Below are 26,261 nucleotides of genomic sequence, written 5' to 3'. Positions count from 1 at the left end.
CTCAGTCTAAGCAAGAGACTTCAACAGTTTTTTTTTAAATCGGATATTTTACTGTAAACTAATAGATTTCCCAATGTATTACTCACAATAGAACAAGAGCTTTATGCTATTTAGTAGACAACACATCATTCTGCTGCTACAGCAGCATGTAACATGGTGCATTCCTTTGGATGACAATATGCAAAGTCTTGAACAAATGGAAGGTGCATGTTACAAGTATATCCTCGTGTTAGACTGGCTTTTTTTTAATTACTTTTTTAAAATATAATTCTGACTAGTGAAGTTATATTCTGTTGCTAGGCATGTTTGTAGTTTGATTTTCTTTCTCTGTTTATTAATGCTTCAAATATCACAGGAATGTGCACATGACAATATAACATCTCAAGACCCTTATTTTATATAATAGCAAATCGCCCACTTTATTATATGTAAACCAACAGTTTAGTTATAGAATTTTCTCCTCAAATTTACATATGGGGCAAAACAACACTAGGTTTAAACTTTTAAATTTACCTGTCCTCATTTTTGTTCTGATTCCTCAAATAATATGTTGTTTTGTAAGGACTGGCGTGCCATATCATTTAATGAACAAGCTCTTCGTCTACTGCTGTAACGAAGCAGTCACCCAGTAAGGCCACAAATGGCTCTTCAATGTTCTTAAAATAAAACTGTAAAGTCATTCAAACTTCAATTATTCTGGAGGTGCTGGTCAGAATCCCAGCTTTATTTTTTTACATATAAAAGTGATTTTGTTAAAATCAATTGGGATGCTGCAGATATCTGGACTCTGGAGCATTTCTCTGTACACTGTAAATGACTGCTTTCGTTTCTTACACTTTTTTTAAAACCAAAGGTGTGAAACAGAAATTTGAGTGCTTCACGAAGTGTGAAAGAGAAGAAATGCAAGTTACACATGTGGTTTCATTATAGTACAGTAAAGCTCCTGTGGCACTGCTCACACAAAGTCAGAAGATGCACTGTTTTATCAGGGCAGAACTAGTTTAGCTTGCAGAACAAAAAGAGTAATTTTCTAGTTCACCATCTGGATTGAAATGTGTCTGAGCAGATCACTCACCTGTTGTACAACCCACCTGATTCTTATCCAATTAATTTCAAAATATAATTATGCTGTTTCTTAAGTAAGGGGTAGAAGGACCTTTAAGGCCACAAAGTCAAAATATCAAATAAACATGCAATGAATTCACATGTAGGTTGAAGAGACATTGTAGTTCTGGTACTTTTTTTCTGGAAAGTTTTAAGAGTTTTTCCATAGATTAGAAATAAAATTTTTTGGTTACACTTCTTTTCCTCCAAGCTTAAACAATTTGCATAAGACAATGTGTGGCACAAGTATGATGGACAGTAAGTCCAGTGTTTTTTTAAATTATGTGCACATACATACCATACACAAAGATGCACATATACAAAGCACATAGAAACAAACTCGCATCTGTACTGCCTCTTCTATGTCCTCGGCATGTCTCAAAGTATTTCACAGCCACTGAAGTACTTCTGAAAAGTGGGCAATGTTGCACCGCAGAGAATGCATGACGGACAATTTATGTGCAGCAAGGTCCACAAGATGGCCATTGAGAAATAAATGTTGGCCAACGCACCAGGAGAACTCCCTGCTCTTAGAATAATGACATGGCATCTTTCACATTCACCTTAGATGCAGAAAGAGCTTCATACTTTACAACTCATCCAATATTTCAACTTTAACAGTACAGAACTCTTAGTACTGCACATACTTTTTATATAGATTAGGCACTCAAATCTTTAGAACGGAGTTTGAACTCATGACCTTCTTACTCACATGATATCAGCCATGCAAGCATTTGTATATACACTTACTTAAGGATTTTGGAAACTACTTATTTGTAAAACCAACTATGGGGTAGGAGTATGAAACTTTACATTTATTCTTAACTTGTAATGAAGTTTTGAAATAAGCTCACTAATTAGGGAACCATTTAAAGCCACGTTAATATACATTTCTGCTGGTGGACAATTACATTGATGAGGCTAGTTCTTTATGTGATCATTGAACTAGGCAGGAACAAGCTGGAGTGCTGCCAATCAGTTACTTTCTAAGATGTCAGCTGTGGCTCCAAGGTAGCACTCTCACCTGAATCAGAAGGCAGTGGGCTCACGTTCCACTCCAGAGACTTGAGCACGTAATCTAGACAGTAACTCCAGTGCAATAACAAGCGAGTGCTGCACTGTCAAAGGTGCAATTATTCAGATGAGACATTAACCGGAGGTCCTGTCTGCCCTTTCACATGGAGGTAAAAGATCCCATGGCACTATTTTGACAAAGAGCAGGGGAGTTCTCCTGGCATCTGAGCCAATATTCATCCCTCAGCCAACACACAAAACAACTTTTCTGGTCAATACTGTCATGGTAGACCCCCAACTGCCAAGAATGAAGCACATTAATTTTGCCATATAGACTTTAAATTTCAAACTGTTGCTGAAGTGAAGAAAGGACTTGTTTAAAGAACAAAGTGATTCCTAACAACGCAGCCGGCCATCAACGTCATCAGGCTGTGCCAAGGTGCGCGTGTGCGCAGACGGTCTCCTGCTCTCTGCGCGTACGCTGCGTGCTGACTTGCCAGGACTGGTTAGCGCATGCGCCGATGATGTCATCGCATGACGTGTGCATCTTCGGGCAATGCGCCTGGTCGGCCTTTGTGCATGCGCTTTACGCGTACAGCAATGCAACGCTATTCACCCATGCATCAAACTCCGCTCCTCCCCTCGCTGCTCTCTCCAGCCGCTCCGCCCACCCACCCCTGCTCTCTCCAGACACTCCGCTCCTCCCCTGGCTGCTCTCTCCAGCTGCTCCGCTCTTTTGGCTGCCCCCACCCCATCCCGCTCTGCTCACCCGCCACCCCTCCCCACCCCCCCCAGGTCCGCATCCACTCCGCTCCCCTCTGGCCCCGGCTCGCTCTCTCCCTCCAGCCATTGTGTGCTGCCATGTGTTTAGGTTAGGTTGCCTTCGTGTGATTATTTGAGCAGCGGCATCTTTAGTCCTGGCAGCTGCCTGAAGTTGCAGACTGTGACGTTTTAGTGGCATAGTGCATTTACGCATGTGCCACTGCAGCGCCACCTAGTGGTAGCATTGTCAGCAAATGCAGCTTTAAAAAAAAATCACCAGGCCCTTGGCTGGAAAAACATTTTTGCCTACCAACAGCCAGTGCTTGGAAAGACAAAGGGGCTATTCCCTGCTCCAATTTAACCCACCATGGACTTTGAGCACCAGGTAGTGCGTGTAAGAAGAGACATTCCAGGGTCGGCCAAGACCAGAGAATCCACAAACAGACGTCATCAGACCAGCTGGTCACATGACTAACCTGCTTGACAACCTGGGTTTTTCTCAAATGTACAAACAGTTTGAACTCCGAGAATCTGTTTGCTCCTGAACTGAAAAGACCTCTCCTGGCTGGCTCGCCACAGCCTCTCCTGTCTGGCTCTCATCTCTTTCTCACAGAACTCCAAATCCACTGAAGACACATGAACCCCAACAGAGAACAAGGTTTAAGAAGAATACTGGGCCCCAACGAAAAGCAAGATCTATCTATAATCAAGGACTCTACAGTGAGCTCGAAGAACCGTTACAAAAACTCTCTTCAGAGATTGCCTCAAACTTTTCCACTTTATTTTTCTTCTGGTCTTTCCTGTCCCTATCTACATGTGTGTATCGCATATGCATGCTAGCGTGGGCAAATCGTGTATCCGTCGGCATTATCCGAATTAGAGTTCAAGTTTAATAAATTTCAACCTTTCTACTTTAAACCTAAGAAAGCCTGTTTGTGCTGGTTTCTTTGCCTTATAATTGGAAAGCGGTGAACAAGGATTCACCAAGGGGGAGCTAAAAACACGGTGTGCTTAAAATTAAACCCTGTTACGTTAAGACCAGGTGAAGGCTGAGAGGGAACCCTTTCTCACCTGGTCGTAACAATACGTCATTGCTAACTGGCTATGTTTCCTACATTACAATAGTGACCGCACTTCAGAAAGCACTTTGGGAGGTCTTGAGGTCTCGAAAGCGGCTTTAAAGTGCAAGTCTATCTTTCGCGTTTCAGTAAGTTATAATAAGCAGGGACTTGAAGTTGGAGCAGGAAATAAAAATTCCATTCTAGAATTTAGATTTTATTATAATTCAAACGGCCAGCAATGCCTTGAGCAAATGTCAAATTTACCTGGTCTTCTGTTCCACTATGTTTACCCAAAATGTTTTTTCTTTTCCACATTAACTGCAATTCTGAATACAGCCAAATTTAATTAAATACCGATGTATCAAATTTCCACTTGCAACACTTTTCAGAATTTGCAAGATTTGAAAAAAATGTTATGCTGGCAAAAACAGAGATATTCTTTGAAAGACTTGCAACGATGGCATAGTACCATATGCCAATTCCAAGGCAATTTTAAATTCATAACTTGTCATCTTCACACATACAACGTAACTATCAGATTTTTAAAAAGTTCCACTTATAATGCCACCTAGCCCCCAAATTTTCATGCATCAAAACAGATGCCATTGGAGGAAGCACAAAACATTGCCTTCCATCCTACTGGACTTCCAATGGGCCAATAAAGCATATTGTGAAATAAAAATGGGAAGTGCAGCACACATAGGTCACAGATCTCTGAGATCCACCCAACTGCAGCACTAACAAAGTGACAGTAATCACCACTTATGTTCAACCTTGGCTAGTATATCTTAGGAACCCAAGTGTACCTTATTACCACAAACCAAATTCAAACAAGTTTGTAATAAAATCCCATCTAGTTATAATTGGTGGTTTAATACAAGAGATTTACATTGGCTGTACTAATCAAAAATCATCAAAAAGATAAAGATGCCCAATCGATACCCCCACCTCAGCAAAACGTATAGCTGGGCGCCAATGATCGGGCTAAAACCAGAGTTTTTCCAGATACGGTGAAGATGATACATTCCAGTTGGAAATTTGATGCACTGCAACGTTTTGTAATTCATTACCTTGTGCAAGACGTTCCAGCCTCTTCCCATGCTCTGGAGGTACTGCATACCTGAAAATGAAACAATGGAGGTGTCAATTCAACACTTTTCAGAACTGGATTCCTGCTCTGTAGCTTAATGCAGACGCAAGACTCTCAAGTATAATAAAAGCATACAGAACAAAGGTGCAACAATATTTTTCAACAAATACAAAACCTCTGGACATGCAACACTGTTCCATAAATTACAGGACCAGTATGTGAATCTTCATAAATTACAGGACCAGTGTATGAATATTTTCATACACTACTTACAAATGCTAGCATAATCATTCAAGTGTTAAACAGTGATAGTTAGAACATAATTGTGTTATCCATCTTTTGTATACAATTATAATTAGATTTAATAAGTTTAATTATCTGCAGACACAGCTATATTGAGCCTCATATCACTCAGTCAGATCCACATTCAGATACACCAAGCTGAATCTGACACAAACTTGCTGACAATCATTATTCACTTCTGCACGGATATTAATCCTGTAGAAACATTTCTAAACCAATTGCTTTCAAGTGGAAAAACCTGTAAAAGCATAGCAGAGTACTATTTATTTGTTTTTTAATGTGAATACATTCATTTTCCATGAAAGGCACACTTTTTCAGTATTCCCTCCACAGTCATTGCTCTGGAACTGAGTGGCCACTGATTTTGTTTCCAGACTGCCGTTACCCTTTCTTTAGTTTGCTGCCAGGAAACACATACAGCAACCTAGCAGGGACACTATTTCCAATTTCTGTGCCTTGCTGTTCCCTCCTCCCTAGACAGAAGAAGCTCGGTTTCCCAATCATGCCATTATCCTGGTGTGCCCAACTCACCCATCAGCTTTCTAACACAGTACCTCTCCAAAGGCTACAATAAGACTTAATCAATCAAAGAATCATATAAACTTATTAAAAATTCATTTATGGGAAGCGAGCATCGCTGGCAAGGCCAGCATTTATTGTCCATCCCTAATTGCCCTTGAGACAGTGGTGATGAGCCCCCTTCTTGAACCGCTGCAGTTCATGTGGTGTAGGTATACCCTGAGTGCTGTCTGGAAAGGAGTTCCAGGTTTTTGACCCAGCAACAGTGGCGACATAGTTCCAAGTTAGAATGGTGCGTGGCTTAGAGGGGAACTTGGAGGTGATGATGGTGCTCCCATGCATCTGCTGCCCTTATCCTTAGAGATGGTTGAGGTCACATGTTTGGGCAGTGCTGTCAGAAGAGGCTTGGTGAATTGCTGCTGTGCATCTTACAGATGGTGCACACTGCTGCCAATGGTGGAGGGAGTGAATGTTGAAGGTTGTGGATGGGGTGCCGATCAAGTGGGCTGCTTTGTCCTAGATGGTGTTGAACTTCTTGAGTATCGTTGGAGCTGCACTCATCCAGCCAAGAGTATTCCATCACACTACTGACTTATAAACCCCAGGATCTTGGGGAATTCAGCGACGATAATGCCGAATGTCAAGAGGAGATTCGATTCTCTCTTATTGGAGATGGTCACTGCATGGCATTTGTGTGGCATGAACGTTACTTGCCACTTACTAGCCCAAGCCTCAATGTTGTCCAGGTCTTATTGTATGCAGGCACGGACTGCTTCAGTATCTGAGGAATGACGAGTGGTACTGAACACTGCAATTACCAGCGAACATCCCCATTTCTGACCTTATGATGGAGGGAAGGTCATTGATGAAGCAGCTGAAGATGGTTGTGTCTAGGACACTACATTAAAGGAACTCCTGCAGTGATGCCCTGGGACTGAGATGCTTGACCTCCAACAATCACACCATCTTCCTTTGTGCTAGGTATAATTCCAGGCAGTGGAGAGTTTTCTTCCTGATTCCCATTGACTTCAACTTTGCTGGAGCTCCTTGATGTCACACTTGGTCAAATGCTGCCTTGCTGTCAAGGGCTGCAGCTCTCACTTCACCTCTGGAATTCTTTTATTATTTGTTTCATGGAATGTGGGCGTCACCAGCTAGGCCAGCATTTGTTGCCCATCCCTAATTGCCCTCAAGAAGGTTGCGGCGATAAATTTCCAAGTCAAAATGGTGTGTGACTTGGAGGAGAATTTGCAGATGGTGGTGTTCACATGCATCTTGTCCTTCTAGGTGGAAGAGGTCGCAGGTTGGAAGGTGCGGTCGAAGGCGGCTTGGTGAGTTGCCGCAGTACATCTTGTAGATGGTACACACTGCTGCCACTGTGCATTGGTGGTGAAGGGAGTGAATGTTTCAGGTTGTGGATGGGGTGCCAATCAAGTGAGCTGCTTTGTCCTGTATGGTGTCAAGCTTCCTGAGTGTTTTTGGAGCCACACCCATCCAGGCAAGTGAAACACTCCTGACTTGCGCCTTGTAGATGGTGGAAAAGCTTTGGGGAGACAGGAGGTGGGTTACTCGCCGCAGAATTCTCAGGCTCTGACCTGCTCTTGTAACCACAGTCTTTATATGGCTGCTCCAGTTCAGTTTCTGGACAATGGTAATCCCCAGGATATTGATAGGTGATTCAGCAATGGTAACGCCGTTGAATGTCAAGGGGAGATGATTAGATTCTCTCTTGTTGAAGAGACATCATTGTCTGGCACTTGTGTAGCGCTAATGTTATTTGCAACTTATCAGCCCCAGCCTGGATGTTGTCCAGGTCTTGCTGCATATGGACATGGACTGTTTCAGTATCTGAGGAGGTGTGAATGGTACTGAACAGTGAACATCCCCACTTCTGACCTTATTTTGGAGGGAAGGTCATTGATGAAGCAGCTGAAGATGGTTTGGCCTAAGACGCTATCCTGAGGAACCCCTGCAGCAATGTCCTAGGGCTGAGGTGATTGGCCTCCAACAACCACAGCCATGTTTGGACCAAGACTATAATGAGGTCTGGAGCCCATTAGCCCCAATTACACATTGGTAAGCAGGTATTGCTTTGTAAATGCCACTTGATTGCATTGTCAATGACACTTTCCATCACTTTCCTGAAGATTGAGAGTAGAGTGATGGGACAGAAATTGACTGGATCAGATCTGTCCTTTTTTGGTGGACAGGACATATCTGGGCAATTCTCCTCATTGTCGGGTAGATACCAATGTTTACAGCACAGGGGGCTGCCATTCAGTCCATCGTGCCTGTGCTGTCTCTTTGAAAGCACAGTTGCACTAAGTTTCACATTCCAACTTTTTATCCATCTGCTGAACTTCCTTTTAAAATTATTTACGAAATCAAATTCCACCACCTTTATAGGTAGAGCATTCCAGATCCCAACAGCTCAGTGAAATAATTGCTCCTCACCTCCCCTTTACATCTTTTTCCAATGATTTTAAATCTGTGACCGAGTTACCGACCCACGTGCCAGAGGGAATGCTTTTCCCTATCTACTCTTCTTTCTTTCTTTTGGGCCTCCTTATCTCGAGAGACAATGGATACGCGCCTGGAGGTGGTCAGTGGTTTGTGAAGCAGCGCCTGGAGTGGCTATAAAGGCCAATTCTGGAGTGACAGGCTCTTCCACAGGTGCTGCAGAGAAATTTGTTTGTTGGGGCTGTTGCACAGTTGGCTCTCCCCTTGCGCCTCTGTCTTTTTTCCTGCCAACTACTAAGTCTCTTCGACTCGCCACAATTTAGCCCTGTCTTTATGGCTGCCCGCCAGCTCTGGCGAACGCTGGCAACTGACTCCCACGACTTGTGATCAATGTCACACGATTGCATGTCGCGTTTGCAGACGTCTTTATAACGGAGACATGGACGGCCGGTGGGTCTGATACCAGTGGCGAGCTCGCTGTACAATGTGTCTTTGGGGATCCTGCCATCTTCCATGCGGCTCACATGGCCAAGCCATCTCAAGCGCCGCTGACTCAGTAGTGTGTATAAGCTGGGGGTTTTGGCCGCTTCAAGGACTTCTGTGTTGGAGATATAGTCCTGCCACCTGATGCCAAGTATTCTCCGAAGGCAGCGAAGATGGAATGAATTGAGACGTCGCTCTTGGCTGGCATACGTTGTCCAGGCCTCGCTGCCGTAGAGCAAGGTACTGAGGACACAGGCCTGATACACTCGGACTTTTGTGTTCCGTGTCAGTGCGCCATTTTCCCACACTCTCTTGGCCAGTCTGGACATAGCAGTGGAAGCTTTACCCATGCGCTTGTTGATTTCTGCATCTAGAGACAGGTTACTGGTGATAGTTGAGCCTAGGTAGGTGAACTCTTGAACCACTTCCAGAGCGTGGTCGCCAATATTGATGGATGGAGCATTTCTGACATCCTGCCCCATGATGTTCGTATCTACTCTATCAAAACCTTTATTAGATCACCTCTTAGCCTTTTCTATTCCCAGCAGAACAGTGCTAACTTCTCCAATCTGTCATCGTAACTGGTAACATCCTGGTACACCCATGTACCCTTTCTAAAGCCTTAACATCTTTCTTGAAACATGGTGCTCAGTCTGTCCACAATACTCTCACTGAGGCCTAACCAGTGATTTAGAGTTCTAGCATGAGCTCATTGCTTTTATATTTCTATTCCTCTATTTATAGAGGCAAGGAGCCCATATACTTTTTTAAACCACCTTATCAACTTGTCCTGCCACCTTTAAGGATTTGTGTATATGGATACCAAGGTGTCTCTGCTCATCTACACTTTTCATTATCGTGCCATTTACAGTAATATGTCTTTCCATGTTAGGCACTTCACACTTCTCCACATTCTCTGGGATGCTTCTGCCCATTTCACCATCCTGTCTATGTCATCCTGAAGGCTATAACTATCCTCACCACCACCATTGCCAAATTTTATATTCTCTGCAAACTTTACAATGATACTCCCTACACCTGAGTCTAGGTCGTTTAAAAAAAATTGTAAAGAACAGAGGAATAACAGCAGTGGCAGCATAAATAGAGCAGGAGAGAAAGCCCCAGACAGAGTGCAGACCTGATCAGCAGCAGGAGCGGCAACATATATTCGGCAAGAAAAAGATCAAGGAGTGACATAACAGGACAACAAAGTGACTGGTTGGTGCATATTACCATTGTGCATTTTTTTCTCAAGTTAGGGAAGCTAAGAAATTTAGCTAGTAGTCCAATAGTTTTTAAGTTTGGTCAAGTTTAAATTTATTAAGTTTTAAGTAAGCTTAAGCTCGAGAAGCAGCTGGCTCACTGCAGTGCATCCTCAAGGTTGAGAGTTAGGTGGAAATAGTATATTTCTAGAGGTGGGCACCCCACAGTTTAAGAGTGTACAAGCAGAAAGGGTGACCACCAGACTGTTGAGGAGGACCAGGTAGGAGTTTGCTGACAGCATTTTGCTCTCTAACCAGTATTCAGAACTGAGGGCAATGGTTCCTCTGGGGAATACAGCCAGAGCCAAGGCCACAGCAGCATGGGTGGTTCAGCTATGTAGCAGGAGGAGGGGGTGGGAAGAAAGGTCAGAAAAACAATAGTGATAAAATATTCAATAGTTAGGGGAACAGAAAGGTGCTTCTGCCCCCGCAGAGATGACTCAAGGATGGTATGTTGCTTCCCTGGTGCCACAGTCAAGGAAATCACTGAGCAGCTACAAAACATTCTGATGGGGGAGGGTGAACAGCCAGAGGTCTTGGTCCATAACGGTACCAACGGCATCAGTACAAAGGGGGATAAGGTCCTGCAGATAAATTTTAGGGAGCTAGGAAAGAAATTAAAAAGTAGTATCTCAAAAGGTAGTAATCTCTGGATGACTCCTGGTACCACACGCTGGTGAGTACAAAAATAGGAGGATATTTCAGCTGAATGCATGCTGCAGAGATGGTTCAGGAGGGAGGGGTTTAGATTCCTGGGAGATTGGGACTGGTTTGGGGGGAGGTGGGACCTGTACAAGTCGGTGGGGTCGTTCCTCAACAGAACTGGGACCAATACATCGCAGGGAGGTTTGCTCGTGCTGTTGGTGAGGGTTTAAACTAGCTTGGCGAGGGTTTAAACTAGCTTGGCAGGTGAATGAAAACCTGACGGTAGATTCTGAAGAGAGAGGAGCAAAGCTAGAAACAGAAGGCAGAAAATTATGGAAGGCTGAAGAAACAAAGGCTAGAAAATAGTCAACAAAGGTGTTGTTCAGTGATTAGTGGTATTTATTTCAATGCAAGCATTCTAGTGAATAAGACTGAGGGCACAGACACTTGGAAGTATCATAGCTATTACAGAAACATGGCTTAAAAAAGGGCAGGAATGGCAACTCAACATTCCTGGTTACAGGATTTTTGGACGGGATAGAGGGGGGTTAAAAACTGAGGGACGGTCGCAATATTGATTGAAGAAACAATCACAATTGTGAAGAGGGGTGATATGCTAGAAGCATCAAATGAGGCCATATGGATTGAACTGAGGAACAAAAAGGGGCAATCACACTGCTAGATGCATACTATAGACTCCCAGTCAGAGGGTGGAGACAGAAGAGCAAATATGTAGGCAAATTGCTGTGAAGTGCAGAAACAATAGGGATGTAACAGTAGAGTATTTCTAATGGAATAAAAGCAGTGTAAAAGATACAGTGGGTGCAGAATTCTGAAAATGCATGCAGGAGAACTTTTTTAGCCAATACTCAGCAGGCCCGACAAGAGAAGGGGCAGTTCTGGACTTAGTTTTAGAGAATGAATTAGGCAGACGGAAGGGCCATCAGCGGGACAAGACTTCAGTGGTAGTGATCATAGTTCAGCTAAATTTAGTGCAGCTATGAAAAGTAATAAAGATAGACTAAGAGAAATGTTTTAAATTAGGTAAAGGCCAATTTTACTAAGCCGAGATGAGAGTTTTCAAAAAATGGACTGGAAACAGCTATGTGAGGGCAGATCAGTGTCAGAGCAGTGGGAGGCATTCGAGGAGATAGAGAGGATTCAAATCAAATATGGCCGGAATTTTACAGCCCCCAAACGAGCGAGTTGGTAGTGGGAGGAGCGTAAAATTGAGTGGAAGGCAGAGGGGCCGTACCCAACTCCCTCCTGTCCCTGCAGCAATTTTACACGCAACAGCGGCTGCGAGAAATAGCCTGCCCACCGTAGGCCAATCAAAGCCCTTAAGTGGCCAATTAAATGGCACTAAAGGGCCTCCTCCTGCCGCAGCGGGTATTTTACCCTCGGCAGCCGGACGGCAAAAGCCTCAAGAACCTCACCTGGTAAAACCAGGTGGCCTTCTTCTGGGCAGGTGGGGGGCCCTTCTGATCAGGCACCCTGTGCCCCACGGAGGGCCGCCCCCAAAGCCCCAACTGCCCCAATGCACAACACTCCTCCCTGTCCCCCTTACCAACCCAGCTTGCCTCGCTGGGCACGGCCGATTGTCCCCGACGAGGCCCAAAAACGTACCTGTCTTCTAGGGCTGTCCTTCACCTTGCTTGTGAAGGCTGCGCGTAGTCCGGGCAGTGACCACTGCTCCCGTTGGCGCAACTGGGACTAAGAGCAGCAGCCTGCTGATTGTCTGGCAACTCCATTAGGCGGACTTCCTGCCTCAAGGAGGTGAAAGACCCGCCTAAGACCAATTAAGGGCCTTGGGAAAGAAAAATCCTGGCCTGGCTCCCCAGGCTCGGCGGAAGCAAGCTTGTCACCGACTTTTCGGCTGGTGGGCTGAGCCTCCCGCCCAATAAAAAACTCCAGCCAATGTTCCCACTAAGAAAAAAAATTTAGAACACCTTGGATGTAAAAGAGCATAAAGAGTAGAATAAAACAAAAGAGAAGCAAATGTGGAGGTGCCAAGAGCTCAATATAGCAGAAAGCCTAAAGGTGTGTAGAAAGTGCAGGGGTGAAATTGAAAAGGAAATTAAAAAAGGGAAGAGAGAGCATGAAAAAAGTATTGCTAAGTAAAATCAAGATAAACCCAAAGCTGTTTTATATTTAATATTTTTCTGAGGACTCATCTTTTAGAATTGTGGAGATGGATTCATTGGAGATTGAAGGGGTTCCATGGATGTGTTTTTTTTTTAAAAAGGTCACTGGAAGAACTCTGTTTAAAAATAAGATTTACTGGATGTCACATGTCTTCAACCAAATAAACAACAGGTGCCTTCTGACTATGGGCATTGTTTACAAGAGAAGTGACATGTCAAGATTTATGGTGCTCAAGAGTGGGTTTCAGTTTTGAAAACTGTTTTGAGTCAGTTGGGTTTGTAGCCTTCTGAAAGAAACACGCAGTTCATCTTTTCCCCACCTCTGAGAAATCCTGCAAAAAAATACAGTGTGTGATAACTGTAATCGCTAATGTTGCATTTCTCCTGATTAGCTTTTGGAAGACTTCCTCTCGACATCTCCTGAATGAACTGCTTCTGAAAGGATCCCAGTGACCAGTCTACGTGTACTCAGACGCCAGACTGTATGCCATCTGGAACACAATATATCTTATCCTTTTTCTTCAAGAATTAACAAATACGGCATAGTGGCGCAGTGGTTACCACCACAGCCTCACAACTCCAGCGACCCGGGTTCGGTTCTGGGTACTGCCTGTGCGGAGTTTGCAAGTTCTCCCTGTGAGCGCATGGGTTTCCTCCGGGTGCTCCGGTTTCCTCCCACATGCCAAAGACTTGCAGATTGATAGGTAAATTGGCCATTGTAAAAATAAAATTGCCCCTAGTGTAGGTAGGAGAATAGAGGGAAGGTGAGGATGCGAGGGAGAAAATGGGATTAATGTAGGATTAGTATAGATGGGTGGTTGGATGGTCGGCGCAGACTCGGTGGGCCAAAGCGCCTGTTTCGGTGCTATGACTATGACTTTGGACAAAGCATCTTTATTTTTCCTTTAACGGTGTGTATGTGCGTGTGTTGGGTATTTAGAAGGGAATATATATATTTACGGTCATATTTCAAACTGTGTGTTAAAGTGTTACATCTTTACTGAATAAGTCTTGTTTTATAATTAATTACTACTTTTGTTGTTTATTAAAGAAACCTGGTTGGTGGATTATATTCTGAAATAAAAATAGAGTATATAATTGGCCGTATCGGTGACTGGGTACACATTTGAATATATGTTGGGACCTGTGGAGAAGTGCAACTAGAGAAAGACAGTGCTCTCCTCCCGCCTCAGTCGTAAGAGTGAGTAGAGCTGACTGGCGGCCAAAAAGGTAACATGTGTGCAGGCAGAAGACATGTGCAGGCTTCATAACGAATACTTTGTGTCTGTATTCAAAAAAGAGGGGGACAGAGCAGACACTGTAGTTGAGGAGAAATGTAAAATATTGGATTATAAAAACATAGTGAGGGAGGAAATATTAAGTGTTTTAGCATTCTTGAAAGTGAAAAAAATCACCAGGCCTGAATGAAATGTATTCCAGGCTGCTAGGAGAAGCAAGGGAGGAAACAGCAGAGGCTCTTATCATTTTCCAATCCTCTCTGGCCATAGGCATGATGCCAGAGGGCTGGAGGACTGCTAATGTGTACTGTTGTTTAAAAAGTGACAGAGGGATAGCTCGAGTGGATGACCCACCTCGGCCTCCTCCTGAAGTCCCCAGCATCACAAATGTCAGTCTTCAGTCAATTCGATTTACTAGACGTGATATCAATAAACGACTGAAAGTACTGGATACCGCAAAGGCCATGAGCCCTGACAACATTCTGGCAATAGTACTGAAGTCCTGTGCCCCAGAACTTGCCGCACCCCTAGCCAAGCTATTCCAGTACAGCTTCAACACTTGCATCTACCCGGCAATGTGGAAAATTGCCCAGGTATACCCTGTACACAAAAAGCAGGACAAATCCAAATTGGCCAGTTACCGCCCCGTCAATCTACTCTCAATTATCAGTAAAATGACGGAAGGTATCAGCAACAGTGCTATCTTGTGGCACTTGCTGCGCAATAACCTGCTCAGTGACACTCAGTTTGGGTTCCGCCAGGGCCATTCAGCCCCTCACCTCATTACAGTCTTGGTTCAAACATGGTCAAAGCAGCTGAACTCAAGAGATGAGGTGAGAGTGACTGCCCTTGACATCAAGGCAGCATTTGACCAAGTGTGGCATCAAGGAGCCCTAGCAAAACTGGAGTCAATGGGAATCGAGGGAAAATTCTTCGCTGGTTGGAGTCATACCTAACACAAAGGAAGATGGTTTTTGTGGTTGTCGGAGGTCAATCATCTCCGCTCCAGGACATCACTGCAGGAGGTCCTCAGGGTAGTGTCCTAGGCCCAACCATCTTCAGCAGCTTCATCAATGACCTTCCTTCAATCATAAGGTCAGAAGAGAGGATGTTCACTGATGATTACACAATGTTCAGCACCATTCGCAACTCCTCAGATAGTGAAGCAGTCCATGTAGAAATGCAGCAAGATCTGGACAATATCCAGTCTCGCGCTGATAAGTGGCAAGTAATGCTCGTGCCACACAAGTGCCAGGCAATGACTACCTCAGGCAAGAGAAAATCTAACCATCACCCCTTGACATCTAATGGCATTACGATTGCTGAATCCCTTACTATCAACATCCTAGGGGTGACCATTGACCAGAAACTGAACTGGAGTAGCCATACAAATACAGTGACTACAAGAACAGGTCAGAGGCTAGGAATCCTACGGTGAGTAATTCACCTCCTGACTCCCCAAAGTCTATCCACCATCTAGAAGGCACAAGTTAAGAGTGTGATGGAATACTCTCCACGAGCCTGGATGGGTGCAGCTCCAACCACACTCAAGAAGTTCGACACCATCCAGGACAAAGCAGCCCACTTGACTGGCATCCCATCCATGAACATGTACTCCCTCCACCACCGACACACAGTGGCAGCAGTATGTACTATCTACAAGATGCATTGTAGCAACGCACCAAGGTTCCTTAGACAGAACCTTCCAAACCCGTGACATCCACCAACTAGAAGGAAAAGGGCAGCAGTTGCATGGGAACAACACCGCCTGCAAGTTCCCCTCCAAGCCACACACCATCCTGACTTGGAACTATAATCACCGTTCCTTCGCTGTCGCTCGGTCAAAATTTTGGTACTCCCTTCCGAACAGTACTGTGGGTGTACCTACATCCCAAGGACTGCAGCGGTTTGAAGGCAGCTCACCACCTTCTCAAGGGCAATTAGTGATGGGCAACAAATGCTGGCCTGGTCAGGTGCATCCACATCCCATGAATGAATAGAAACAAAAATGACACCTTGAAGGAGTGCTGTCCAGACCATGGCATCCAATGAACAACGGACTGCACAGGAGGGAACAGCAAAGAGTAAAAATGCAGTTGTTTTAGGAGATTCCATAGTTAGGGTGACAGACTGACTCCCTGGTGCCAGGGTAAAGGACATCACGGAGACAGTACAGGAAATTCTGCAGGGTGGGGGGTGGCAAGCCAGAAGTTGTGGTACACGTTGGTTCCAATGACATAGAAAGAGCAGATATTGAGGTCCTATGATCAGATTTTCAGGAGGAAGTTAAAAAGTAGGACCTGAAAGGTAGTAATCTCTATTCTCTAGCGCGAGTTTGGCTTGAGAATTGGTGCAGGAGGGAAGGCTTCAGATTGTGGGACCAGTTCTGAGGCAAGAGGCACCTATTCAAAAGGGATGGGTTGCACCTCAACAGGACTTGGGACAATGTCCTCAAAGGGAGGTTCACTCGTGTGGTTGGGGAGGGTTTAAACTAAACTGGCCGGGGGTGGCGGGGGGGTAGCGGGCATCAACGTATGTTGGAAAAGAGAAATAAGGTGCATAAAGGAGTGAGTGTGCTGGACAGTAATATCATGTTAGATCGAAGCAGACTAAGAAAGGCTGCAAGGAAAACAAAGACAGGCTGACAATGCATGTGTGTAAAAGCGCCAAGTGTGGTGAATAAGGTTGGTCAGCTACAACAGCCTGTGGGAACATGACGCAGTGGTAATAACGGAAACATGGCTGAGAAACGTTGAGGGCTGGGCGCTTAATGTTCAAGGAGACAAAGTGTTCAGAAAAGATAGGGAAGGAGAAAAGGGACGTGGGGAGGCAACACTGAAGACATTGTAGTGTTGGAAACGGTGGATATCCTTGAGGACAGAATCCATTTGGTCAGAGCCGAGAAACAAAAGGGGAATGATCATGCTACTGGGGGTATTCTGCAGCGAGAGAGGGGGAGAGCGTGAGTAAGTAGCAAATCTGCAGGGAAATAACAGATGTGCAAGAAATATAGAATTGTGATATCAGGGGACTTTAATTATCCAAATATCGATTGGGATAATGTTTGAGTAAAGGAATTTCTGAAATGTATTCAGGAGAACTTCCTTCACCAGTATGTTCTCAGTCCAACTACGAAGGAGGCATTGCTGGATCTGATGCTGGGAAATGAGGTGGGCCAAGTGGACCAAGTCTCTGTGGGAGAACACTTGGATAAGAGTGATCATCATATCATAAGGTTTATATTAGTAATGCAGAAAAGCAAGGAACAAATTTAAATTGGAAGAGGGCTGACTTCAATGGGATGAGAGAGGATCTAGCCAGGGTAAAATGGACCCAAGGTTTGACAGGAAAAAGTGTAACAGAACATTGGGTGATCTTTAAGGAAGAGAGGTGCATTCCAACAAAGGGGAAAGGTAAGGGAACCAAAGTCAGCACTCCTTGAGTGACGAGGGAGATAGAGAACATAACGGAACAAAGAAAGAGGGTATATGTTGCATTTCAGGTGAATTCTTCAAGGGAGAAACAGGCAAAATGGAATAAGAGGGAAGTGAAGAGGAAAATACAACTGACAATGAGAGAACATAAGAACAGAATGGCAGTTAGGGAACCCAAAAATCCTCTACTGGCATGTAAATAGTAAGCAGAGAGTAAGAGGTAGGCTGAGTCCTATTCGGGACAAAGAGGGTATTATGCTTAGAGGCACAGGGTAAGGCTATCATACTTAATGAGTACCTTGTTTCAGTGTTTACTAAGGAAGAGGATGCTGACAAAATATCCGTAGAAGTAGAGATGGTAGAGATAATGAATGGGGTGAAAATTGATAGGGTGGATTAGAGTGGATAAGTTGCAGGGTCAGGCTGGCTTGCATCCCAGGTTACTAAGGGAAGTGGGGGTGGAGATAGCGGAAGGGCTTGCCATAATCTTCCAATATTCCCTAGATAGGAGGCAGGTGCAAGAGGATTGGAGGGTGGCAAATGTGACACCCTCATTCAAGAAAGAGCGTAACGACATTCCTAGAAAATACAGACCGGTAACATCAGTGGTGGGTGAAGTTTTAGAAATAATAAATCAGGGAAAAAATGAACAGGCACTCGGAGAGGGGTTTGAGTTAATTAAAGAGAGCCAGCACTGATTTGATGAAGGAACAAAGAAGGTTGACAATGGGAAAGCAATGGATGTTGTCTATATGGATCTTAAGAAAGTGTTTGACAAAGTATCATATAAAAAGCTGGTTAACAAAATTGATTCTCATAGAACAGGAGCGTCCGTGTCAGCTTGGATAAAAAATTGGACAAAGGACAGAAAACAGTGAGTCAAGGTAAATAGTTGTTTTTCAGACTGGAGGATGGTAAACAACGGTTGTTCCCAAGGGTTAGTGCTAGGGCCACTGCTATATTGATAGATATAAATGACTTGGATATTGGAATACTGAGTAGAAACTCAAAATTTGCTGATGAAACCAAACTTGGAGGTGTGGATGATACCAAAAGACTGCAACAGGACATAGATAGGCTAGCGGAATGGGCAAACAAATGCAGATGGAATTTAGTACAGAGAAGTGTGAGGTGATGCATTTTGGCAGAAGGGATAGGGAGAGGTAATATAGATGAAATGGTACATAGTTCTAAAGAGGGGGATCCGGAAGGTTCATGTGCATCGATCTTTGAAGGTGGTAGGACATATTGAGAGAATAGTTATGTGGTATCGTGGGCTTCATAATTAGAGGTAAGGAGTACAAAAGCAAGGAAGTTATGCTGAACCTTTATCAAGCTCTGGTTAAGCTGCAACTAGAATATTGAGTCCAGTTCAGATCACCAAACTTTAGGAAGGATGTGAGCGTCCTTGCGAGGAGATTTACTAGAATGACGCCAGGGAAGAGGGATTTTAGTTACAAGGTTTGGTTGGAGAAGCTGGGGTTGTCCCCCTGGAGCAAAGGAGATTGAGGGGAGATTTGATAGAGATGTACAAGATTATCACAGGCTTAGATAAGGTAGACAAAGATCAGCTGTTCCTATAAGTTGATGGTACAAGGACTAGGGGACACAGATTTAAGTTTTTTGGCAAGAGATGCAGGGGGTATGTCAGGAAGAACTTTTTTTCACAGCAGGTGGTCATGACCTGGAAGTCGCAGCCTTTGTGAGTGGAGGAAGCAGAGGCAATGAATGATTTTAAAAGGAAATTGGGTAGGCATTTGAGGGTAATAACCTTGCAGGGCTACGGGAATAGAGCGGGAGAATGGGACGGATTAGGTTGCCTGAAAGACAGCTGGCATAGAGTCAATTGGCTGACTGGCCTACGTCTGTACTGCAATGAGTCTATGACTCTGACACTGGGATAACCAAATACAAATCTGACAATTGCTTTGTGGGAACACCTCCACACAGTCCACAAGCACGGCGGAGCTCCTGGCCATTTGACATTTTCATTTTCTGCCCCCCTCCCACTGTGACCTCTCTGTCCTTGGCCTCCTATACTATTCTAATGAAGCTCAAGTAACAGACCTCATCGTTCAATTTGCAGCCTTCTGGACTCACCACTGAGTTCGACAATTTCAGATCATAACCAGTCCTCTCATCTTCCCAGGCAGCAACTTAATTTAATAATTCTGCTAATGCCATTTACACCTCCTCTAGACCCATCTTTTGTTTCTTTACTTGTCCCATTACCATCTCCTTTTGTCTACCACCATCATATCTTTTGTCATTTTACCTCTTTTTTTTATTTCCAAAATATACTTTATTCATAAAAATCTGTAAAAATTACATTGCCAAACAGTTTAAAACAGCATCAAGTCAAAAAATACAAACAGTGCAACGGTGATCAGTTTCCTTCTATACAATCATGTGTTGCCTCACAACCCTTCCATTTCATTGTCATGCCATATACATTTTTACATTTAATGCAAATGAAAATTTTCCCGATACAGTTCGAGGGGTTTCCCATGGATCCAGCCCCTCAGTTCACCTTGGTGGGGGGACCTTACACAGTGGTCTTTCCCCATTGAACCTTTGCTGCGGCTGCCCCAAGCTTTAGTGCATCCCTCAGCACGTAGTCCTGGACCTTGGAATGTGCCAGTCTGCAACATTCGGTGGTGGACAACTCTTTGCGCTGGAAGACCAGCAAGTTTCGGGCAGAGCAAAGGGCGTCTTTAACCGAATTGAGAGTCCTCCAGCAGCAGTTGATGTTTATCTCGGTGTGCATCCCTGGGAACAGCCCGTAGAGCTGATGAAGGGTCACTGACCCGAAACGTTAACTCTGCTTCTCTTTTCACAGATGCTGCCAGACCTGAGTGGTTCCAGCATTTCTTGTTTTTATTTCAGATTTCCAGCATCCACAGTATTTTGCTTTTATTCCTGTGTTACAGAGCTGCTTGGGATGAACCTCGACAAAAACCACTGCATCTCTCTCCAAACCTGCTTTGCAAAGACACATTCCAGGAGGAGGTGGGTGACCATCTCTTCCCCACCACAGCCACCGCGGGGGCACTGTGCGGAGGGGTCGCGACTTCGGGTGTGCATGAAGGATCTGACGGGGAGGGCCCTTCTCACCAACAGCCAAGCTACGTCTTGGTGCTTGTTTGAAAGTTCTGGTGATGAGGCATTCCGCCAAATGACTTTGGTGGTCTGCTCAGGGAAACATCCGACAGGATCCACCGTCTCCATTTCCCGTAGGGCCTTGAGGACATTCCTTGCAGACCACTGCCTGATGGACCAGTGGTCAAAGGTGTATTCCCGCAGAAACTGCTCCACAAAGGATAGGTGGTACGGCACGGTCCAACTGCATGGAGCGTTCCGCGGCAATGTGACCAGGCCCATCCTTCGCAACACCGGGGACAGATAGAACCTCAGCACGTAGTGACACTTGGACTTTGCGTACTGGAGGTCTACGCATAGCTTGATGCAGCCGCACACGAAGGTGGTCATCAGGATGAGAGCCACGTTGGGTACATTTTTCCCGCCCTTATCCAGAGATTTGAACATTGAGTCCCTCCGGACCCGGTCCATTTTAGATCCCCAGATGAAGCGGAAAATGACTCGGGTGACTGCCACAGCGCAGGAGTGGGGTATGGGCCAGACCTGCGCCACGTACAGCAACGACGTGAGCGCCTTGCACCGGATGACCAGGTTCTTACCCACAATGGAGAGAGATCGCTGCCCCCACATGCTCAAACTTTGTTGTACCTTGGCTACTCACTCCTCCCAGGTTTTGGTGCACGCCCCGGCCCTTCCAAACCATATCCCCAGCACCTTCAGGTAATCTGACCTGACAGTGAAGGGGACAAACGATCGGTCAGCCCAGTTCCCAAAGAACATGGCCTCACTCTTGCCGTGGTTATCTTTGGCTCCCGAAGCCAGTTCGAACTGGTCGCATTTGCTCATCAGTCTGCGCACGGACAGCGGATCCGAGCAGAAGACGGCGATGTCATCCATGTACAGGGAGGTTTTAATCTGAGTGCCTCCGCTGCCTGGGATCGTCACCCCTCTTATACTCGCATCCTTCCTAATAGACTTAGCAAAGGGTTCAATACAGCAAACAAAAGACCGGGGACAGAGGACAGCCCTGTCTGACTCCAGATTTGATCGGGAAACTTTCCGATTCCCACCCGTTGATTGAGACTGCGCTACTGATGTTTTTGTCGAACAGTTGGATCCAATTGCAGATTCCCTCCCCAAACCCCATTTTGGAAAGCACGTCCATCATGTAGGTGTGCGATATCCTGTCAAAAGCCTTCTCCTGGTCCAGGCTGATGAGGCAGGTGTCCACCCTCCTGTCCCGTACGTAGGCGATCGTATCCCTGAGTAGCGCGAGACTATCAGAGATCTTCCTGCCGGGGACAGTACAGGTCTGATCAGGGTGGATCACCAACTCCAGAGTAGATTTGACTCGACTGGCTATGACTTTGGACAGAATCTTGTAGTCAACATTAAGCAGTGAGATGGGCCGCCAATTTCTGATTTCTGCACTCTCCCCCTTCTGCTTGTAAATGAGGGTGATGATGCCTTTCCTCATGGATTCTGACATGCTGCCGGCCAAGAGCACACTCTCGTATACTTCCAGCAGGTCCGGGCCGACACAGTCCCACAGGGCCGAGTACAACTCAACCGGTAAGCCGTCGCTTCCGGGAGTTTTACTGGTCTCAAAGGACTCGATGGCCTTTGTCAGCTCGTCCAGAGTTAGCGGCTTGTCCAGTCTCTCCCTCCTGCTGTCATCTAAGACCTCGGTGATAGATGACAGGAAGGACTGGGAGGCTATGCTGTCTGTGGGCTTCGCGTCATACAGCCCAGCATAAAAGGATTTGCTGATCCTTAGTATGTTGGACTGCGAAGACGTTACCGAGCCAACTTCTTCCTTCAGGCTGCTGATAACAGAGCTCTCTGTGTACCTTTTGGAAGAAGTAACACAAGCACGTCTCATCCTGCTCAATGGAGCTGACTCTGGACCGGAAGATGATCTTGGAGGCCTCCTTGGCAAAGAGCGAGGCCTGCTGGCTCTTCACCTCTTGGAGGTCCTCCTTGACCTCGACCCCCATTGACTGCAACCAGAGCAGATTTTGCATACTTTTCTGGAGTCGGGACATTTCCCTCTGTCTCTCTCTCGCCCTCTGAACACCTTTGTGGATGAAGAACCTCTTGATGTTCTCCTTAATCGCTTCCCACCAGTGAACTGGAGACTCAAAGAGGGGTTTCACGGTCCTCCAACCTTTGTAATCCCTTTTGAGTTCCTCAACGTTCTCTGGGGTCAGCAGTGTAGTAGCATTGAGCTTCCACGTCCCTCTGCCAACCCGCTGGTCGTCCTGTAAGTGATAGTCGGCCAGTAAGAGGCAGTGGTTAGAGAAGAACACCGGCTTGATGTCGGTGGATCCGACCGTGACAGCACGGGACACAAACAGGAAGTCAATCCTGGAACGGGCAGACCTGTCCGATCTTGACCATGTGTATCTGCGCTGCGCTCCATCTGCAGGTTTGCTGAAGACGTCATGCAGTTTGGCATCTTTAACTGTTTCTATTAGGAATCTGGACATAGCGTCCAGTTTGCTGTCGTCACTGCCGGATCGTCCAGCCGCATCGATGATGCAGTTGAAGTCACCGCCTAGGATGACCGGCCTGAACATCGCCAGCAGCAGTGGGAGCTGCTGGAAGACGGTCAGCCGCTCGCTGCGTTGTACCGGGGCGTACACGTTGATCAACCGGAGCGGAGCGTTGTTGTACATCACGTCTGCTACGAGGAGGCGACCGCCCACCACCTCCTTAACTTCAGAGATGGTGAAGTTACCTCCCCGCAGCAGAATACCCAGGCCGGAGGAACGGCAATCATTACCCCCCGACCAGATCGATGGCTTGTGGGACCACCATCGCGACCACTGCCTGTAGGTGCTGAGGTGTGGTATTTCACACTCCTGCAGAAACAGTAGGTCGGCTTTGACCTTGGCGAGGTAATCTAAGGTTGAAACACATCGCGTAGTAGATTTAATGCTCTGCACATTAATGGAAGCAATTTTACCTCTTCTGTCTTCAACTCTATTACAGAACTTCCCTTTGTTCTTCTCCCTCTCCCCTTCTCCTGCCTCTGTACCTGCTTAAAATCTGTTACACCTTTTGCTTTTTCTACTCGACAAAAAGTAATCAAACTGAAATGTTAACTCTGTATCTCTCACTAGAGATACTGTCTGACCGGCTGAGTATTTCCAGCATTTTCTATTTTTACTTCAGAGTTTGTGTCTGAAATACAATTTGCATAGTACTGAAAACAGACAGAAAATGCTACAAGCACATAGGTTAGACAGCATCTTTAGAAAAGATAGATGAGTTAGCGCGATCAAAACAAATGTATTGACTCATCTGCTCTCTCTACAGATGCTGCATGGCCTACTGAGTGTTTCTGGCATTTTCTGCTTTTGTTTCACATTTACAGCGACTGCAGTTTCTCACTTCTTGTTCATGTGGCGTCATATGCAGTCAACAACAAAAAATGATGCATGGTGCTCCTGACGGTCTCTTTCACCTTTTTCATATGTTATCTAGTGTGACAACAGAGGCATAAAATAAGTGACATTTGTTCATATTGCACCTACAACCAAAATTTGATTATTTCTCTGTCTGGCTAGGGTGGGGGAGTTTAGATTGGTACTTCAAATGAAAAAGAAAATTAATTTTCTGTTTTATTCCAATATTGTTGTTTTAAAATGATTTGGGGCATTACTTCTGTGCAGCAAATTGTGCTTAACATAATAGCTGGGTAAAAAAAAGGTGGGAAGAAAAGGTTTTGAAACTTTTTTTTTTAAAGTAGCATAATTTAAAAGGTATTTCAGTGGATTTGACAATTTGATTGCCTTTTTTTAAATACAGTGCAATCTTGTTGCTGTCCAGTAGAGGGCAGTGAAGTACTGCATTTCAAACAGCAGGATTATATATGCATTCTCGGCAGGGAAAAGCACAGTTCAGTGTGCATTATACAAAAAGTCCGAGTGTATCAGTCCTGTGTCCTCAGTACCTTGCTCTATGGCAGCGAGGCCTGGACAACGTGTGTCAGCCAAGAGCGACGTCTCAATTCATTCCATCTTCGCTGCCTCCGGAGAATACTTGGCATCAGGTGGCAGGACCGTATCTCCAACACAGAAGTCCTCGAGGCGGCCAACACCCCCAGCTTATACACACTACTGAGTCAGCGGCGCTTGAGATGGCTTGGCCATGTGAGCCGCATGGAAGATGGCAGGATCCCCAAAGACAAATTGTACAGTGAGCTCCTCACTGGTATCAGACCCACCGGCCGTCCATGTCTCCGCTTTAAAGACGTCTGCAAACGCGACATGAAATCCTGTGACACTGATCACAAGTCGTGGGAGTCAGTTGCCAGCGTTCGCCAGAGCTGGCGGACAGCCATAAAGATGGGGCTAAAATGTGGCGAGTCGAAGAGACTTAGTAGTTGGCAGGAAAAAAGACAGAGGCGCAAGGGGAGAGCCAACTGTGCAACAGCCCCGACAAACAAATTTCTCTGCAGCACCTGTGGAAGAGCCTGTCACTCTAGAATTGGCCTTTATAGCCACTCCAGGCGCTGCTTCACAAACCACTGACGACCTCCAGGCGCGTATCCATTGTCTCTCGAGATAAGGAGGCCAAAGAAGAATACAAAAATACTAAAAGACATCTCAAATACCTGCATGGTTTGTTTTCATCAAATGTGCTGCTTAGTTTCTTTAACAAGCTTAACTTTACATATGTATTATATGCAATATGATTAGATATCAGTTAAAAACTGCATTGCTTATGGATAAGAACTCCAATGGGCGATTGATTCTCGTCAGGATCAGACTGTAGTATTTCCTGACAGAAGTAATGCCCCAAATCATTTTAAAACACCAATATTGGAATAACAGGAAATTAATTTTCTTTTTCATTATAGCTTTATAGCTTCTGAATACAAAAATACACTCTAGCAGTCACTGATTTTTAATTGTAGATTAACTGTGTTTTAATTGTATGCAGGTGGTGGGCACTAACTGGGGTTTCACTTGAGCACATATAAAGGAGACTCTTATTGAAATTGTGCAGTGGTCGAGTTAGGAGGTGTATGTTAGTAATGTTTAACTCTGTAAATAAATGTAAAACGGAGTAAAGATTGGCTCCAGTACTATCGTTCAGCTGTCCAGCAATGAGCAATGATGTCAGCAGCAACATGCTCATCCAACCAAGCTCTGAATTACAATGATAGAGGTACTTAACCAACACAACAATGTGCATTTATATAGAACTTTTAATGTAGTAGCTCATCCCAAGGTGCTTCACCAAAATTGGACAGCAAACCACAAAAGGATATTAGGATAGGTGGCCATTGGTCAAAAAGGATCAAATTGAAAGGAGGTGGGCAGGTTCAAGGAGGGAATTTCAGAGTTTAGGGCCGGCAGCTGAAGGCACAGCCAGCAATAGCATAACAAAGGAAGTCAGGGATGTGCAAGAAGCCAGAACTGTAGGAGCACGATCTCAAAGCATTGTAGGGCTGGAGGAGATTACAGAGATCGGGAAAGGTAAGGCCATGGAGGGTTTAGTACGCAAGGATGAGATTTTAAAATCCAGGCATTGCCAGATTGGGAGCCAATGTCAGGCTGGAATTGCATTGGAATGTTGTCCATACAACCACATTCCCAATTACAATACAATTAGGGGCAGCACAGTGGCGCA

The 26,261-nt window shown here is 45.2% G+C and overlaps 1 protein-coding gene across 2 annotated transcripts in view; it reads right to left on the bottom strand.

The window, feature by feature from the left end:
- The window catches only part of LOC137369466 (lysine-specific demethylase 4C-like), a 537,539-nt gene that overhangs the window by 431,571 nt on the left and 79,707 nt on the right, over positions 1 to 26,261 (bottom strand). For both annotated transcript variants that reach the window (XM_068030713.1, XM_068030714.1), the window contains exon 6: positions 5,012 to 5,061. In XM_068030713.1, the coding sequence (XP_067886814.1) occupies positions 5,012 to 5,061 (50 nt within the window). The remainder of the gene's footprint in view (positions 1 to 5,011; positions 5,062 to 26,261) is intronic.

Source organism: Heterodontus francisci, chromosome 4 (genome assembly GCF_036365525.1).
Source record: "Heterodontus francisci isolate sHetFra1 chromosome 4, sHetFra1.hap1, whole genome shotgun sequence".
NCBI classification, from domain to species: domain Eukaryota; kingdom Metazoa; phylum Chordata; class Chondrichthyes; order Heterodontiformes; family Heterodontidae; genus Heterodontus; species Heterodontus francisci.
This window is presented reverse-complemented; position numbering and strand designations above follow the sequence as displayed.